This window comes from Pongo abelii, chromosome 5 (genome assembly GCF_028885655.2).
Source record: "Pongo abelii isolate AG06213 chromosome 5, NHGRI_mPonAbe1-v2.0_pri, whole genome shotgun sequence".
NCBI lineage: Eukaryota > Metazoa > Chordata > Mammalia > Primates > Hominidae > Pongo > Pongo abelii.
Genome location: NC_071990.2, coordinates 102,521,653 through 102,542,600, shown reverse-complemented (window position 1 = coordinate 102,542,600; position 20,948 = coordinate 102,521,653). Strand labels below are relative to the sequence as shown.

Genomic DNA, 20,948 nt, shown 5'->3' with positions numbered 1-20,948 from the left:
ATTACAGGCGTGAGCCACCACACCCAGCTATTATTTTTAATTCTAAATATGGCCTCATGCCATGGTTCACACCTGTAATCCCAGCACTTTGGGAGGCCAATGCAGGAAGATCACTTGAGACCAGGAATTCGAGACCTGCCTGGGCAACACAGTGAGACCTCCTCTCTACTAAAACAAAAACAAAAACAAACAAACAAAAAGAAACAAAAAAAAAATCAGCTGTGCATGGTGATGTGTGCCTATAGTCCTAGCTACTTAGCAGGCTGAGTGGGAGGATCACTTGAGCCTGGGACATTGAGGTTGCAGTGAGCCATGATGGTGCCACTGCTGGCCTACCTGGGTGCCAGACCAAAACTGTGTGTCAAAAAAAAAAAAAAAACTAAACCACGTTCAAAAATGAAATAGTCTTCCCCAAGAGGCAAATATTTAAGGATATTTGCAAATATTTAAAGGATAGAGAAGGATTGTTATTGAGCTTTAGGCATAAATTAGGTGTTCAGACTCAATTCCTTCAAAATGGATAGTTTATCATTCTACTGTGTGAAAATTTCTGCTATTTTCCCTCAGTTTTCTGCATAAAATATAATATTATAGGTGAATTAAGCATGGAAATATTCAATAATTAAGTAAATTATTGTCAGAACACTTGTTAAAACATTCTTAAAAAATCAATATGATCTAAATAAATTGTTTTTAAATACATGGATTCTTACTTTTTAAATAACACATGGAATTCTAAATTAGTATAAATGGTGGCTAGACTTTAGAATTTTTCACTCAACATGAGATTTTAATTCATATATATTGAAGATAAATGATCTTCCTTCACCAGGTTTGTGACAAATCACAAACCAAAAAAGCTAAAAACACTGAATTAGGTTATTTAGAATGTTTCTAAGTGTGTTTCAAGCAAGATTAGAGCTTTCGGTTATCAGAAGAGTTATTTAAAAATATATGATTCAAACAATAATTCAAGCTCTAATACATCAAAGTATTTATTAATTGAGCAGAACAATACTACCTATTAAAACTATAACAGAAAAAAATTAGATAAAATGTCAAAAGGTAACATCTCATTTCTTATTATTTTCTTGCATTGGATAAATAATTACATTTTTAAAATATCTAAAATTATTTTATAATTAATCATTAACGATATTATCAATATATACATTTCTTGATAAAGTTAAAAAAAAATTGGCTCTGTTATGTTATGTTTTTATGTATTGCTGTGTCCTCCCAGCAGTAATAACTCAACAAACAAGAGATTCAGAAGATAAAATCCAAACCATGACATTCACAAAGAAAGTTACTCATACACTTATTTGAGCTTTTCCTAGCTTCAAGTCAAAGTGAAATGGTGGATTTGATTCCCAGTGAGTTTTTAATTGGGTAACAAAGCTTGTAAATTTCTTATAATATTTTGGTCAAACCACATAACTTTATCAATTCATAATTTCGCTAGGGCATTCCCAGGATAGTACTCTGTTTGTTGTGAGAACATCCGAACCTGTGTTTTTTTAATGCTGTTCATTTGAAATCACCATTAAGAAATCTACTAATATTTTATCTATACTGCACTCATACTCCATATTCTTTGATCAAAATGCTTTCATTAGAGGCAGAACTTCTTCTTCCTAATGGAAACAATCATGAACTATGCCACTAATCAAATGTAATAGTCTTGAATTAATGATTTATTTTGCAATTATGATGACAAATGTAATATTTCACAGTTACCTTTAACCTTTTTCTCAGTCTTCAAAACCTTTCATCACCTGACATGGTTCTGAAATGTGGAAACTTATTTGTACTCATAAAAATATGAATTCAAAGGGCATGCAAAATATGGCTTTGATAAACACTACTTAGCTGCTGGGGGAAAAGAAGCATACTTTCATCTCGAGAAATACTGTACCTTGTCAGCTACCATTAATATTAATGAGCTTAAACAATTTGCACTAACCTAGAATTATAAATAATGATGTACATTTCCACCAATATAAGGTAGCTACAGTAAAACCATATTAGCATTACAGAAAGGCAAACATTGTTTTAAAATACAATGTTAGAACAAACAGTTTGTAAGCCTTTTCCTTTGAGAAAAATCTTTATTATAAAATTTAATTCCTATTATATAAATGCTAACTATGCAAAAGAAAAGATCACCTACTAAAAGATTATCTGCATATATAAGAAAAGATCACCCACATAAGACTATAGAAACACCTCTCAAACACATTTACTACTGACAGCTGTCTGGTTAAAATAAATGCTTTAATAATAGTTTTCTCTATTGCCTTCCTTCATATATAAATATTAAATTTTTATTCCACCAAATTATTTTTCTTTTTAATTTTTTTCTATATTTTGACATTTAAAACAGTTATAACACAAAAATAAAATTCATAAAGTATTCTAATTATGTCCTTAGATAATTCAGTTTTTACATAGTCAGCCATTTATTTTCGGTTACAAAAAGAAATATTAGATGGTTAAAATATAGCATGGAATATACATAAACTAATGGTTGTTTAAAATTTTCCAATTAAGTTTCAATATATGCTGACATTTTGAAATCACTTAGAACCACATAACTTTCAAGGTAGCCAATAAATTGAGACCACAGTAATAATATAATGGGATTGACAGATAATGCAAATAAAGATGAAAGAATGGATTGCAAATTGGTAAAATCCACTCATATAAATTTTATTTCTGTGGGTGCTTAAAAATAGGAATGCTTCAATAATAAGATGGAAGGATCAATAGAAAAAAAAACAATTTCACTAACAGATGTAATTGTATTTCATGTTATAAGCAGATTTTTTGCAATAGGAATTATACTACTTTATCTTCTCTGATAAAATTTATATGCATTTTGAAAATAAATCTTTGCATGCAAATATTCCTAACAACTTATTAACTGTATATTGAAAAATAAAAAAATCTCTTAAGAATACCTAGAAATTTGAATTCCAGGAAACAAAGATGTTAAAAATCTATCAATTACCTTTCTTGGATGCTTCAAAACTATCATAAAGGTTTATCTTCTGGGTGTCATAGGTAAGGGTAGTATTGGGTAGCAATGTTCTGTTTCTGTTAATTGTGTTCACAGCAAATCTGAATGCAAGTTCCTCAGCTCCCATTGGGCCAGATTCCACATATTCAAAAATACCACCTGGCAAAAAGAAGGAGAAAAATCATGAATTTTACAAGAATAAACATAATTTTCACAAGATGAAGAAAATATCAGAAGTTTTCTGTACTTTTATATATGTGCAAGTGCATTTGTGTGTGTGTGAGAGTGTGTGTGTGTGTGAGAGAGAGAGAGAGAGACAGAGAGAGAGAGAGAGAGAGAGATTTAAGTACATGGGGTTTGTGCTTACTTTATGAACTTTAGGATATTCTTTTAGCCACAGCCATACTGGTAAAATTGCACTAGTATTGCTGCCAAAATTTAACATGATACAAATATGATTTGGACTTTTTTTCTTTAGTTATTACTTATTTTAGGGCCTAGGTATAGAGAGGTCTTGACTTAAGTACTGAAATTTATCCCCCCAAAATTTGTAAACAGTTCCAGAATAATCAATCCTCTTCATTGATATATACTATAAAATTAAGCATTGAAAAAAATGTGTTAAATTCCGTCTCCATTCAGAAATCAAAATTCTTTTGCACAATTTTTTTTTCTTTTTTAGGACAGTCACTTACTTGCCCAGGCTGGAGTGCAGAGGAGCGATCACAGCCCACTGCAGCCTTGACCTCCTTGGGCTCAGGTGATCCTCTCACCTCAGCCTCCCAAGTGGTTGAGACTACAGGCGTGCGCCATCATTTCCAGCTAATTTTTGTATTTTTTGTATAGTCGGGGTTTCACTATATTGCCCAGGCTATCCTCAAACTCCTGGGCTCAAGCGATCTGCCTGCCTTGGCTTCCCAAATTGTTGGGATTTACAGGAGTGAGCCACCGTGCATTTATTGTATTAAAAGCCCAAATTATTTGCAAATTTCAGCATCTTACTTGCGAGAAAAGAGAGTTAGCATTTTGCTAGTTGTTTTATTCTAAGTCCCTTCTAAGAAGACACTTGACATTTATGAAGGATGCCTCTCCAAAACAATGCAACTCCTTTAATCAATGAATAAAACTGTAGTATATAATTTTGGCCATAGAGTATAATTTTAAAATATGTCCCTTCAATTTGTGACCTTCCACCAGCTCTGTCTCATTCCAGTTCCCTCACTCTTGTCACAGCCTTCCTTCTCTCTAATATCATTGCTCCCTCATTAGCTGGGAGTGACCCAACTGAGGCCTTTGCCTCCAAAAGAATCATTGTTGGTTTGGAGAATGAAATAAAAGGTGGAGCACCTGATTCCTAATCCCCTCCAACCCCTGTCCTTAGGAAACTAGTACTTTAAAAACGCAGAACATTTATCTTTCTTCCTTTCAAATTTCACACCATGTACTCCCAGTACAGTCATTCATAAATTAAACTTTCTTGAATAAACTATTCCACATCTAGCAATTCATACTTCATCAAAGATATTTTGACACATGAATGTCAGGTGACTATACTATTAGCAAACTACCTATTATAAATTAGTAAGAAGTCGTAATGTTGTAACAATTCCTCTAACTATGAGGAATTAGGACTCAGAATAGACTAGAGGGGTGAGGCAAATTTATATTCAGGAACAAGATAAAAAAATATTATTTGATACCATATTCATTTGAAATATTTCTCTTATTCTGGATTTTAACCAATTTGAGGGTGTACTTACTAAAACAATCAACTTGTGAAATGGCACTCAATATATTTGAAGTCTTTGGTGACTTATATTAAGCAAAAGGACAATAATTATATATGTCCAATGGGTATAAAGAACCAACCTAGATTCCTTCTGTGTATGTGGAGAAGAACAGTGGTATTCTTCTTTACTCTCTACCCTTATATATAACATTTATTTGGAGCTAGACTGGGTTTACATGCTGGATTTGCCAATTGCTATCTGTATAATTTTGGGCAGTTGCTTAAAACCTCAGTCTGAGCTGCCTCATCTCTGAAAAAAGAACGACAAGGGAGGTTACTGCATAGAATTGTAATAAAGAATAAATGTTAGCACGTACAAAACATTCAGAGTGGCTGTCACAGAGTAAGCACTCAACAAGTATATGAGGTCACAATGAACCTTCAAAGCCATCCAAAATAGCATTATTTTACAGGAATTATCCCTTTGGTCAAAGATCACATAGCTGTCAAGTGATAGAGCCACTAGTAGAATCTGCTCATGCCTGACTTCAAAACCCTTACCTGTTCCACTACAAACTAGTTGTTTTCTGCAAAATTTCAGTCAGGCAAAATATATAAAACTTCCTAAAATGTGAGATAAGATGACTTAATAAGATGTAACTAAAAATGTAAGATCTTGTATATGAAACAGAAAAATAGTTAACTAATTGTAAGGTACTTGTCAAGTTCAGTAGGAATAAAGAGGCAATTATAGAAATGCAAGCCTTAAGTGGTTTCTTACTGGCAAATAAAATAAAAAACTGAATCTTCTACATTTTTCAGTTCAAAATGGTTGTTTCTATGTAACAAAAGTATGCAATAAAGATCATATTTTATAATATTGGATCAATATTTTACCCAGTTATAATATTGAATCAATATTTGATGATAGTGAATTGAAACTTTCTTATTCTTTATCAATCTTTAAAATAATAATTCAAATTCCACTTTAAGTTTACATATTTATCATAAGTTTGAATGTTTAAAGAAATCTTTTTATTTCCTTAGGATGACCCATTTTCCACCTTAAATTAAAAAATAAATAGTTATATGTTATTAATCCAAGCCAGAGTTTAAAATTTTGTAATAAACAAAAACATCCAGATAACGCAACATTTTAAGACAAAATATAACCACCCAACAATGTTAACTGAAGAAAAGAGATAAATCATGAATAGCTCATTACCCCTTATATGTGGAAGTAGATGAAAAAAATCTAGTAAAGAATTGGCTTCCAAATAAAGTTAGATTGGTGTTACAAACTATTGAGGAGAAAGAACTTTTTAATTCTATTTAAAAATTTGGAAAGTCTTACTATCATCCAACTTAGTAATTGCTCCAAGAAGAAAAAAGTAGATTCACCATACTAGATAGTATAAATGCAACTGATAATTATTTTTATTTCAAAATACTTTTTTGGAAAACAATAAAATAATGAGACTTTATTAAGATAAAAATCACGAATGAACAGTAAATGTTATATATAAGAGGAGGAGGTTCCATTAAGGTCAGGAAAAAGATAAAATAAAATGTCTACAATATCCACTCTTCTTTAGTATTTATTTTCATTTCATAACACATAGAGAAGAGATACAAATGTGTTTTGCCAAATATGTTGACCATATCAATGAAAATACCAAAATTGAAAGGATTTATCACCAACAAGCCTCCACTAAAACAAATACTAACTAAATCAAGTTCTATAGGCAGATTATTGATTACAGAGGAAGCCACTATATTGCTTAAACATGTGAAGTGTAAGAGAAAATACAAACACATGGGTGAAAATCAATAAATTTGGACTATAAAAAGAAAGAATAGGAATGACTGATGAAGTTTATGTTTAGAATTAAAGTGTATGGTAAGTATAATTAAAAAAGCAAACTGCATAAATAGAATCAAAGAATTTTAATGTTTTAGCAGTATTTGGAGAAATAACTGAACATAGTAATTCAAGGATGCATTTTGAATTCTAGGACAAAGACTAAACAAATAATGAAATAGTATCTGATGAAAAATTAATAGAGAAAAATAAATAAGTAGAACACAGAGTCCATAAACAGTTTTCCATCTATATAGACAACAATATTAAAGTGATAATACTGCAGTTCTAATAAAAAAGGATTATATTTTCAATAAATATTTCTGGATTAAGTAGATAATTATATAGAAATTATTTCAATCATACATTGAAATGTGACATTAAAAAAATAGTTGTTCAAAAAAAAAGCTAAGAAAAGATGTTTTAAAAGAAAACAAAAAGTGATGCTTATAAAGGTAAAAATGTGACATATTAGACTTTCTTAAAATTAAGAACTTCCTAATCAGAGACACACACAAGACACACACTCAACAGACACACACACGTGTATATGTTTACCATAAACAAATGAGGACAAAAAACACACACACACATATATATGACATTTTCTTTATATCCTATAAGTAGAATTAGTGGATTCACACATATATACACACATTTAGTAGATAGTTTCACGTGTGTGTGTGTGTGTGAGAGAGACAGACAGATAGAAAAGCCTTCTCTTTTAAAAAAAATCTACAAAAAAAGAAAATGGCAGTCAAACCAATAAAAATATGGGTAGAAAATTTGAACAAGCATTCCCCAAAACATAAGTTGAAATGGACAATGTACATTAAAAAAGTGATAAATTTCATGGTATTATGGAAAATGAAAATTTAAACCACAATTCGAAACAATTTTATATACACCAGCATGGCTAAAATGAAAAAGACAAACTGGCTCAATCAACATTGAAAATTGAGTGTCTGAATCTTCTACCACTGAAAATATACAAACTCTGTGACACAGAAATTTCACTCTGGGATAGCTGATAAACAGAAATCTGTACATAAGTTCATCAAAGCATATGTGCAAGAATATTCATAAAAACATGGAAGACCTGCATCAATAAAGAACTACATGCAACAACATGAGATGAATCTCACAAACAAATGATTGAGTGAAAGAAGCCAGACACAAAAGAAAACTGCTGCATGATTTCATTGTTCAAAAAGTTCAAAAAATGTTAGTGGTGGGAATAGTAGTAAGAAGAGAGCATGATGTGCTTTTGGGATGCTGGTGATGATCTGTTTCTTAATCTGAGTGCTTGGATACGTATTATTAGAACTTTACTTGTATCGTGTGTGCACTTTACATAGATCATTCTTCAATAAAATTTTACTTTAAAAAACAATTGCATAAAAGTGCTAAGGCCTTTCTAAGTCTGATAACACAAGCAGTAAAAATAAAGGCAATATTACTAAATGTAGCTTCAATATTTGAAAAACATCTATGCATCAAGCATAACTAAAGAAAAATATGAAATATATGAAAGTATATTAAATATCATAATACATTTTACAAGAAAATAATATATTCAATAAAAAGAACTAGCTACTGAAAACACAACTCCAGTAGAAAAATTGGCAAAGAACATAAGTAGATAATATTCATAAATAATAAATGCAAATAACCACTAAATATAAGAAAATGCTCAGAAACAGGAAAATGGAAAGGTTAATTAAAACAATGAGATAGAATCTTTATGAATCAACTATATTGAGGTGTAAGAAAGAGCACAGTTGAATAGAAAAATAAATTGACACAAACTTCATTGAAGTCCTTTTTTAAATCTGTCAAGCTTTAAAAATATCACACACTTGAAAGCACTAATTCTACTTACGGGATGTAAACTTAAGGAAAATGTCACTGATTTAGCTGCAAGGATGTTCACTTCTTTATTTATAAGAACACAATGATTCAAAATTTTCTAAGTATACAATGGTAAAAGACTTTTTACAGAAACTATGGTAGATATACTTTATAAAATACTATATATTTAGCCATTTTAAAATTATTCTATAGAAGGTATTTGATGACAAAACGCTTTACAAGTAGTTATAATATGCCCTTATGCATAACAATATATTAACCTTGGTTCTTTTTAGATGATAGGCATTTGATTAATTTTGATTTTCTGATTTTTTGCTTATTTGTATAATTTAAATAGCTCACAATGAACATATGTTAATCTTGTTATTTAAAAAAATGAATATTCTTCAAAATGAAGCTAGAATATTAAAGAGTAGCAGAAAACAGGACAGTGAAAGGTGAAGATAAAATCTCAGGGTGTTTGTGCCTTTGCTTCATTTATAATGAGAAAGACTTAACATGTTTATATGCAGAGGGAAAGAACCAATAGGAAGAGAGAGCTGAAAGGTAGAAAAGAGAAGGCATTAGTGATGGAGACAGGTGTCTCAGGAGCAAGAGAGGATCAAATCCAAAGCATGGCAAATAGGCTAAGCCTAGGGGAGGAGGACACCTTCTTCACTCCAGCAAGAAGCAATTATCTGTAATCTGCAGATGTGAAGATGGGCAGGAAGTCAGGGGCATATATATTTTTTGTATTTTCTTTGTAAAGTGAAATATAAGGCTCTATATATTTGATTCTCTGAAGAACTCAGCTGGTTTTTATAATTTTAAAAGAACACGTTTGATTTTAAAATTGCTATTATAAAATTGAATGGCAAAGCATTTTTTCCACCTGTTCATGAACCTGCAAAAGGTTAATTGTTCACATGATTTTTAAAAAGACGTTTTTGTTTCCCATGACTTGAAAAAATAATATCCATTTTGCACTGGGAATCTTCTATAAAACTGTTTGCTCCTAGAATTATTCTTTTTATTATAAAGTGTCAGGATTGTACATAGTATTTCATAAGCATGTGATCCATGAAGAGAGAATTGCTCTCCTAAGAGTTCATAAATCATGTTTGATGGATAAAATATATCTCAGAATAATAAAGGACACATAAGACCTATATGATCTTAAAGAAGCATCTTAGTAATCAATAATTATGTGCTCTTTCTAGACTTACACCAAAATTCAACCAGTTTCACATTTTCAAGAATCTAGAGACTCCTATGTAGTTATCATCTAATTCCTTATTCTCCATACAACACAAGCAAAATGTACTGCTTTCTCATACTTACCTTGAACTTTTTAGGTTCAGAACATCATCTAAGAAAATCATTCTCACAGCTTTAACATTGTTTTAGTTCTTAATTCAGGAAGGGCCATCATATCTCACATAACCTCTATATCAAACCATACAATGCCTGCAATTCTTTTTCCAAGATTATATTAAAAGTTAACAGTTCCCTTCACTATAAAAGGCTTGTTAAAAGAAGAAAAAAAGAAGGAGAGGAGAATACCTTTCTTTTCCATGGGCACAATTGCCCTCCTTTGTTTTGTAGATATAGGAAACCAAATGTCTAGTGATCCCTGGTTTACACAGAACACTCAGTGCTGAAACTTTTCACATCACAGTCTCTGACTTACAAAAGAACATCACTAATCAAGACTTGAAATAAAAGATTTATTAGTCAACTGCTAAAGCCTAGTCAATGCCTTTCTCTTTTAAATCAATTGTAACTACTACTGAGGAGTGTATGACTCATAAACCCATGATGGATGTACCAACCAACGTCACATCTAACCTCTGAGACTTTTCAAATAGGTCTTACCTTAAAGTGAGTACAATCTGTGTTTTATAGACTTTAATTTAATAAAGAAACTGATGTTCTAAATGGCACACCATCTGTTATCCTCCCAAAAGATATGTTGATTTTCTCCATCAAATGTTATACTAATCTTATTTCCTGTCTAAACAATTGCAAAAGGTTCCTCTCCATTTTAATTTTGTACAAATCATTATCCAAAGGACTAAATCATCAAGCTTCTTTAATTTTTATACAATATAATGCCAAAGGACAATGTTACATTGGCCTTTGGCTATTAAATGACATGCCCTGGATATTAAATGACATTAGGGTATTATTTTTTTCTCCTTAGGCAAAATAATGATACAGTGGTTATATAAGAAACTATCCTGACTCTTAGGAGATAAAGTCTTTAGGTATGAAAGAAGTATCATAAACAAAAAACTGGAAAAATATTAGCAATTGTTTAATCAAAGTGCTTATGAGTGTTTATTATACTATTGTTTGAACTTTTCTGTATGTTTAAAAATTCAAAATAAAAGTTTTGGGGGAAAAGAAAATGGACAAGAAGAAATAAAACCCCAATACTCATTTTGTTCTTAATGCATGTTTTTAACAGACTTCTCAAAATGACCATTAAATTAACCTGCAAATATTTACATGTACTATGCACTAAAATTGCACTATTATCCTGAGTGTAAAAGATGGAGTCTAAGAATCATACAATCAATAAATCATCTGGTCCACCCATCATTCAGATACATAGATCGCCTTTATTACTACACATTGGCCTCCAGGAATGACAAACTTATCATCTGAAGCAGTCCCTCACTTCTCTGGACAGCTCCAGCACAAAGTTCTCCCATATATTAATCCATCACCTGTTTTCCTAAAGTTTTTAATCATATCTTTTTATTGAGATACATTTAATCCCAACTTCCACATGATTATCTTCCAGAATTTGGAAACAGATTTCATCTTCCAACTGTGTTTCTTTCATCTAGCCTAACACTTTGAAATTGTTTAACTGTTCGTCACATGACTAATCTGATCCTTTCGTCTTTCTAGTTTTGTTTTTTTTTTCTGAACACAGCCCAGTGTGCCCACAGTTCAATGTTATACTCCAAGTGTATCCAAGCAAATCAAATTATGAGAGAGTGGCCAGCTCCATAAGTTAATATATTACAGATAAAATTAATAGTGGATTTTTTTTAACAGTACAGTATCACACTGCTCATTCATCTTAAACTTATTGTTTAAAAAGTTTGTTTGTGATGTACTTTTTAAAAATTTTTTTACAAGTATCCCTGATTAATATCATCTACTTACAGTTGGTCTAATTTTCTAATTAAAACCACTTCGGGCCTAATTCTATCATCAACTGTTATTATTAACTTATTCAACATCTAATGTATCAGGGCAATTTACTAATATTACAAAGGTATGTGAAATGTGTTTCTTTACCTTCTGCCTTTAGGTCATATTCAGTTTTGCTTTTATATCTAAGTCAGTGATAAAAATGATAAGCCAGAATGAGTTAAAAACCAAGCAAAGCTTTAGACCATAACCTCATAGATACCCCACTGGAGTCTGTCCCTATTGTTAAACTAGGTAATGGTCTTCTTAATTATTCTAGCTAACAGTTCATAGATTCCCATCATTTCTACAGGAATGTCACTGTAAACCTTTTCATATGCTTGACTAAGTCCAGAAGTGCTATGTCTTCCACACCACAACAATGCATCTCCACTGGATTTTTCATGGATACTTGCACCTATTCTAGCTTTTTTCAGTAGTTTATATCTACTACAATCAAAGTCATTTTTATAACGTGAAACATTGATCTTATTATTCAACTTCCTAAAATCTTTCAATGACTAATCTTTAAGCTTAATGTTATTTACAAAGTTTTTCATAATTTGTCTTCTACCTTCCTTTCCAACCTCTTTTCTTACCACTCCCACTTTCCCAGTCATACAGCCATATTAAACCACTTACCTTTACCTGAATGAACCAAAATCAAATGCCTCCATTGCTTTCCAAACAGGGCTCATCTGCCCAGGAGCCCAGCTTCTTCTTACTGACCTACATACCTACACACACACACACACACACACACACACACACACACATATTAACACATACATCTGTAAATTTATCTCTCATTGTGAGCTTTTGAAATAGTCACGTTTTCTGGGAAAACATTCCTCACTGGTCCTAACTGCACTGAACTAATTGTGTCTCTGCTTTATGTGCTCACTGTTCCAGACCCCTTTCAAACATGATAATGCAAACTCCTGCAATTTGAAGCTAAAGAAATTTAAATAAGTATGAAACATGTTTACACCTAAGCTCAATCTCGTTGAAGAATGAAAGTTCCTAAGAGTCAACATTTATTGACATCATACGCTATACCAGGCACTCTGTAAAGTATTTTACAAACATTAATAAAAAGTCATCAGAAAGTTTATTTGACTCACGTTTTCTGTCTTTAATCTATTTCCCATCAAATAAAATTTATATTTTAAGTCTGAATATAATAATGATATTTAAGTTGTCCAAATTACTGAGTCTAAGATTTGTTTTTCTTCTTTATGTTTCAGTCCTGCAAGGTAGATTAATTCTTAGTCCAAAGAACCTGCTTCACTGAGCTTATTGAATTGTACTTTAGCAAGACCATGAAACAGGTCTAGCATCCTCAGTGTCTTCCTAAGGTCAGTTACACAGTTGGCAAGTGATGGATGCTGGATTAGGACACGAGGGACCTCAGTCCAGGCCCCATCTTTTAATTGCTATTCTGTATTGCTTCTTGCTGGGTAATATTGCCACTCTTTATCCTCAACTTCTGGCTATTTTCTCAATAACTTTCCTCTTTCTAAGTGGTAAATACTTTCTGTTTCTTTGAACAAATTCTAAGAGTTTTATGTCCATATAAACTATGACTATAACAATTTGAAATTAATTTTGTGTGAAGTTGGTGAGTGCCTAAATGTATGCTGGTTAAAAAGTGAAAACAAAAACAAAACACATATACATGTGACCCACGGACACACCATGGAAAAATAAATAAGTAGGAGACAGCTTCCCAAAAGGTGATTATGTGGAAAGTATATAGCGTAATGTACTCACTTTCCAGGCGAGGAGAGGTGTCCGGTCTCCATGCTGAAAAATATCTCCCACCCTTCCTACTTGCTTTTGAGTCATTTGAGCCATGAAACAACAGGTATTTTTAATTTAATAAAAAGACTAGCTCCAGTATTTTCAACCTTATTTCTAATGACAATAACCTTCTTCATTGTTGCTAAGTTATCTCATCAAAGCATACATATTAGCACTTTGTCAATATTTCAGGTGAAATAAAAACTATACAAATATGTAACCAATGAAAATTTTGTCTGCAGAATGTCCTGGAATTTTCCGAGTTCTAGTACTCTTTGCAGTTCTTCAACTAAAGAAGACGTTAAAGGTCCACTTGCATACATCTTCCTACATCTATCATATTCAATTCAGCTCAGACTTGTCCTGGGCATTTGAAAAAAAAGAAGTTGCTGATACAGTCCAGAATAAAGAATATGAGTTAGAAATCAGTATATAAACAGAAATCAAGTTGCAGGAAATAGTGTAATAGCCCCATTAGACAAAGATTGGTTGTTTTCTGGCATGTAAATGTGCTTTCTTATTTTAAAAATAAATAAGCTTTTACTTGACAAAGCTCCTACACTTTCCAACATATTTTTCAGTAGTGGATGGAAAATAAGTGTTGATTTTTCTTTCTATAAATGGACCATTAAAATCCAAGGGAGGACCTCAAAATACACATGCAAATAATATTAATTTTAAAGTAGAGGCACTACACACTGAGAAGAAAATTGGGAAATGGCTACTTAAATGTTAGCAATTCACAACCTAGAAGGCATGCATACTGATTGGGAAGGCAGACGCTTGAATAGTATCAAGATATAAATAGAACTGATCAAACTGAGATAACAGGAAAGGTAGTCACATAATTATTATATAAACAGTATAAATAATACCAACTATTTGAAGGTAAAAAGCATGTGCTTAATCATACTTATTTAAAAGAAAATAGGTCAACCAAATGAAAAGAAAAGGCAAAAAGTGACTGGATGAGCAAGCCTCTTCACTCCCCAGACCTCCATTATCTCTTCTGCAAAATGAAGGGATCAGGTGAAATGATCTGAATATCAGAGATTTATAACACTTTAATGATTCTAAAACTGCCTTAAGAACTGCACAGTAAATTGTGGAGGAATACTGATTCTGAATTTCAGATCTGGTTAAATGCCAGTCTTTTGAAATATGGGACACTTAACTCTCTCTTTTGCAAAAAATACATTGATGTGAGAAATCATCTGCCAAAATATTATGAAATTCAATCAATAAAATATAGATGCAAATATGTTTTGAGTTTAGAAAGATGATTTAGATATCATGAGGTTAAAATGAAAGTATTCAACATTCTAGAGTTTTAATCCAGAAATAGTAATTTAAAAGATGGCTAGCAAGTTAATATTTTATAAAAACGCAAATTAATTTAATAGTGTTATTCATAAAGAAATCTACATATGTAATTTGATATTATATACAAAACAGTATCTATTATTTATACGGACTATAACTTTAAGATAGGTCCTTCATTTCTTCTTACCTATTTACTTTGCTGTTTCTTTAAACAATATTTTAATGCTCTTAGGTGGAATATTTACTATTATATATGAATGTATATTTTTGTGTGCTTATTATTTTGTTTTAAATGAAGGAACAAAGAAGAGTAAAACTGTTTACTTCTACATCTTCTGGCAAAGTTTCTTAAAATTCTTAAAATTACTTTTGGTTTCCCCCTTTTTAAAACTATAGTATTAAATTATCTTGAGATTGCTAAAATATTAACATTCATATTACATTAATAACACCTCATCTTCTCCTTCAAGGAGCCTACTTCTCTACAAATATCTATCTATTCCTCATATAGATTTCAAGGTCCCTCTCATACCATCTTTTTCATTCCTTTTTTCTACTACTTCTGACAGCACCAAGGGTATAACCTTCTATTACCATACATGGTTCCTCTGAAAACTCTTTGATGGCTTACTCTTCTTTGACTTATTGGACTTAACTTGGTGCCTCACATGTAGTGTGAATTTTTAATAAATGTTTGGAGAATCTCACTAATATGGAGAAGAAATATGAGAGTGTTTCATGTATTAAAACAAAATGAAGTTTTAAAGCCATATTTTGGTATCAACATAATATTAAAATGTTGTAGAAATTGATCAAATGGCCATTATTTTCCCTTTGCAGGCAACTAAGACAATCATGGGGATCACACTGTGTTCCTTCCAGAAATCCAGAAAGCCTCAGGTATTTGCTAAAGCCTTTTGTTAATTACAAAATGACATGAGTTATTTTTATAATTAGAATGGTCTGTGGAATAGAGGATATATCTAATGCTAACTAGAATTTATTTTAAAAATTCTTACTCTTTACAACTAGTTTCAACATACAATAATAGGTATTTTTTTCCTGTGAAATTGAAAAACTGAAAGAACCCAAAGCAGGTGTGGGAAGAAAATATTGTAGAAAATTGTCCAGGGAAAATGTAAATGTATAAATAAAGAGTTAAAGTTTAGTAACTTTTCTTTTCTAAACATCTAACTCAAAAACTGATTGTGGAAATTAGAATTGCAGATAATGTGGCTAATCTAGTAGAGATCTAATGCAGAAATAATGTACATATATGAGTTTGCATGCAAACTGATGCATACCCACAAGGACTCATATAAAAGCAGTCTGAAGAAAGCTTTAAAAACCTGCTAGTTAATCCAGAGTGAAAGTAGACCAGAAAAAAATACAGTGGTGTCACACTGTCAAACAAAGCAGTAGGTCACTGACCAAAATGTTTACATTGACTTTGTGTAGACATAGCTTAAGCAAATGTCTCAAGATCAAATGAAGTGACCCAACTGTAGACTATGGGACTTCGTGTGTTCATGGTGGAGAGTGAGACACACACACACACACACACACAAACACATACACACACACCTCTATGAGAGATTTCCATTAAAAATGATAATACTCCTAAACATCCCCTGAGAAGTGAACTGCATATCTATAATCAAGCAAAGGTTTTAAAGCATTTGTTCTAAAATTTGTTAGTGAGAATTATTAGTCTATAACCTCTTGTGCATTTACTCCATGTTGAATGTGCAGCTCTTAACTGAGGGTAACATAGTAGGTGCTCAATAAGTGTTTTTTGCATTAATATAATTATAATGATACGTAGAGTCAAGGAATAATCTTTGAGCAAGCAATTTTGTATATTTCTATTAGTAAGAAAGGCAAATTACATAGCTATTGAAGAATTAGACAAATTTTACTAGAAATTACATGTGCTGAATTATATTCATAGAAGAACTATTTTTAATTATGAAATACAATTGAAACAATCTAAATGTATACCACCTGGGAGGCAGTTCTACAATAGCATTGTAAACCACCAGAGGAATACTGTGCAATCATTAAAATGCATGGTTAAATTTATATTTATTTATGTGGAAAAATATTCAGAATATATGGCTAATAAAATAGGAAATATTGTACAGTGATTAAAGATAAGGGCTCTTGGAGTCAGTTGGCTTGGGTTCACAGTCCAGTTCAGCCTTTCTGCTGAGTGGCCTTAGGCAAATCACTTCATTTTTTATACTTCAGTTTTCTATTGAAAAAAATTGCTACATTATTTGTATAACCAAGTACTAACCAGTAATTTTAAGTAACCTTAAATTTTTAAATAATTTTAAAATAATCTTTTAAAATGTTCTCTGCTTGCAGCCAAGCTGGTACTGGGAAAGACAATGATAATTCTCGTGAGAAAGGTAATCTTGGTGTGGTGAAGAGGGTTTGCATGGAATCAGAAGAATAGGCAAAGGTTCCACTGCAAGGTGAGTTCATGACCTGCTCCCAGGTAGGGTCTTCAACTAATCACTCATTTTGGGAAAAGAATGATGAAAGTAACATTTATTTTATTAATTTTTACCCAAAGGCTCTTGGCTCCTTAATCCAAAATTTACTAAGAGCCTACGTAGGTGATGCTGATTGCATACCAAAGAACTACTGTGAAATATGTCTTGCTAGCATGAGGTTATCCTGACATTATCAGCTACTTTAAATAGACACTTTTCTGTAGCTTCCAGAATGCTTAAACTACTAAACAAATTGCTGTAAAGGTTAACTTAATTGATTCCAAGAAAGACAAATAACTCCCTAGCTGGGAGCACCCATGTGAGAACAATAAAAAGCAAGCTCTCTTTCTACCTCTGGTGAGTTAAAGAATAACACGTTTCAGCAGCATTTTCAAACATTTGCATTTGCATAAAGCCACAGATCAGAAGAGTGACTTTTATTGCTTTACAATTCAAAATCTACTCTCATTCACCGTTTCAGTTATTATAACAGATGTTCTGATCATCATTCCCAGGTCACTGTGTACAGTGTAAATGTCTATATAATTACAAGAAAAAAGAGGTTAAAACATTGTGCCTCATTCAATCCTGTCAAAATGAACCCATATAACGCCTCACACAGGGGAACAGCAAAAGAGTAAATGCAAGCACTATAAATATACATAAGCCACAACCGAAATGGTTTCCCAACCCAACTTTCAAAAATGGATTTCTCCCAACAGACATATAAGAGCCAACATATATCCTTATCTGCCTAGTGTGACCTAGTTGAAGGCAGCCTAGAGGCAGAGATGGAATTTCCACTACATTTGTAGGATGTCATGAATATGTATTTAGATTTTATCAGAGGACAACAAATATCTCATATTTATAATTTGAGTGAAAGCACCATTTGTTTTTCTTCGCACATACCTGTTTGTGACACAGAAAGCGTGGCACAAAGTACACCTCAGAGAAAAGCTAGAAAAGGTTATTTACGGACAGATTCATGGAATAAAGATACTGAGAAAACAGTACAAACTTAAACAAAGCCATTTTTCCTCTAATGCAGGAAAAGGCTTGGGATGTTAGGTACACTGATTGCATCTAAATCCCCCTGAGTTTTCTCTGGTACCTTTTGTTTGCATTTTATATATTTAAGTGCTAATACAAATATAAGGTGTCTAAGCATAGTATATCATACTTATATGAACTCACAAGAAAAATTAAAAGTCATCTTACTTATGATAAGTGCTTAACAAGGAGGTGGCTCAGAGTCTGGGGTTCTAGTCCTGGTTCTGCTATTATTAGCCAATTGAACTTTAAGCAAGTTAGTTAAATGTTCTTGGCTTTAGTTTACCTAGCTGTGATCCGAGGAGCTGAAAGGACTCAAGAGAAAGAAGGCTCATGCTGTTCTATCTAACTCCAGCGCCCAGCACAATGCTGAGCACATGAAAGATACTCAGTGATTCCAATATTCATGGAAATGAATGAGGTCATTATTTAACAGATCAGTGAATAAAGGCACCCATAAAACCCTTGCCAATCTAATCTATCTATGACATTAGGTGATTAATTTTCATAACAAATGACATGTTTAAAATTAAATCCTGTTTCTGAGAAGAATGTGTATTTTCTGAAATGGATAATCACAGTGTCTAGAAAGTAATATTACAGCACCACAACCTAAGTCCCCTGTCAGTCCAGTTTGAGTCATGTACCTGTCTGGAGGAAACAAAGTTAATATAATGACTTAGCTGAGTCATCCAGTGAGAGCCCAGTAATACGGGCAAAGTTGGAGACCTCATCTGTGATCAAATTTCCACTGGTGGTGACTTAATTAACCATTGACCTTGTACTGAATAGCAAAAATCATAACTATGGATTTCTGTCAGCCTACTGCCTTTCTTGTTAATGCCACATCTTACCCAAGAATAGGAAGTGAGCTCTACTTTCTAGAAACAGAAATGTATTTGAAATAATCCAGTAATTATATTTCTACCCTGTGATATTATTATGTTAATCAGTTGCTCTCTACAAAGCAATTCTCTATGGCTTTTATTCAAGGTTAGAAAAAAATGATTAAAAAGAAATAACACCAATTTGAGCCTCTACCAAGGTAATCATTGAAGGCATATAGTCACCTTCTAAATATCTACATAAAAGGAAAAAATGTAATTAAAGTGTTTTTGTTTGTTTGTTTTTTGGAGACGGAGTTTCACTCTTGTCACCCAGGCTGGAGTGCAATGGCACGATCTCAGCTCACTGCCACCTCCATCTCCTGGGTCCAGGGTAGTTAAAGATTTTTAAAAGCACATCCAACATGTAGCAATTTAAAATATAATTATTTAAGCTTTATTTTTATTTTAAATACCTGCGTTAATATGGATAGATGTAATTATTTAAGCTTTATTTTATTTTAAATACCTGAATTAATATGGACAGATATTGGAAAGAAGATGAAGAAAAAAAGGAAAGAAAAAAGAAGAGAAGGAGGAAAGTAAGAAAGAGAATACAGAAGAACTAATGAATCCAAAGCACTTGATAATTAACAGTTTCCATAAGCATGCATGGATTCACCACTGGGTAAGGAAAGTATCAGTACTGATCCATTTTTCAGATGGTAATCAAGTCTCATTCAGAGAAATTAAGTAACCTGTTTAAGATCACACAGCAAGGATGCAATATAGCCAGGACTTAAATTCAGGCCTTCTGAACATAAGCATCAAGCCTTTCCTTTGTATTTCAGCCACAACATATGCATTGTGTTGAGAGATGGTAAAAAATATAAATAGATTTAAGGAATGAAAATGGTAACAATTTATCTGTCATAGGATGATATCCAGTCAAAAGATACGTGTCAAAATTAATGAAATTGTTTCATTCACTAATTATGTAAGTTTCCAAAAATCATTAGCAAGGGTAAATCCTTCCCATTTTACTATATTGTTCTCGTCATTTCTCCAAACTTCTACGCCTATTTTAAATTTGAAGATTCAAGCTACCTGCTGCTTTGGGGACTTATATTTAATTGTACCTAAAAACGGAAGCCAGTCAACATTATGTTTTAAATGTTACTTATTACTACGAAGAAATTAAGATATCATATCTTGCTTAGCAAAGAGCAGGAAAAAATGTTCATCATCAAACAGGTCATTACATATCTAAATAAATTATTGGCTTTTTAAACTATCATTATGTGGATAATTAACCAATCTTCTTGTCTTCTAACAGCCCTTCAAATAGCATAGTTTATCATCCTCAGCTCTGAAACTTCCCTGTGGCCATTGATTAAAATGAATAAAATGAGTGTTACAAAATTTGGAAAATGGCTATTCTTCTCAAAGGCAATATTTACTTCTGTTAAATTCCAACAGCACTTAAAGCTATGGCATTCATCACTTAATTATAGATCATCTTGCCTTGTTCTTTATTTCTGTCATAGTTTCATGTGTATTAAGTTAGGCTCCCAAGAAATCTCATGACTGCAGAAGGGCAAATGGAAGATGCCTAAAATTTTTAAAATTGATTTACTGTTGGCTGTCAATATCATCCATTGGATATATCCATATACATGCAGCTGGTGTTGTAATTATACATTATATGTTATATTTCTATTTTTAAATACTTTAATTTTAGGAACAGAGGGAATTTAAGCAGAGTTTTCAAATG

General features: G+C 32.0%; 1 protein-coding gene across 7 annotated transcripts in view; it reads right to left on the bottom strand.

The window, feature by feature from the left end:
- The window catches only part of GRIK2 (glutamate ionotropic receptor kainate type subunit 2), a 1,201,011-nt gene that overhangs the window by 446,197 nt on the left and 733,866 nt on the right, over nt 1-20,948 (bottom strand). For all 7 annotated transcript variants that reach the window (XM_054557912.2, XM_063724917.1, XM_063724918.1 and 4 more), the window contains one exon: nt 3,014-3,181. In XM_054557912.2, the coding sequence (XP_054413887.1) occupies nt 3,014-3,181 (168 nt within the window). The remainder of the gene's footprint in view (nt 1-3,013; nt 3,182-20,948) is intronic.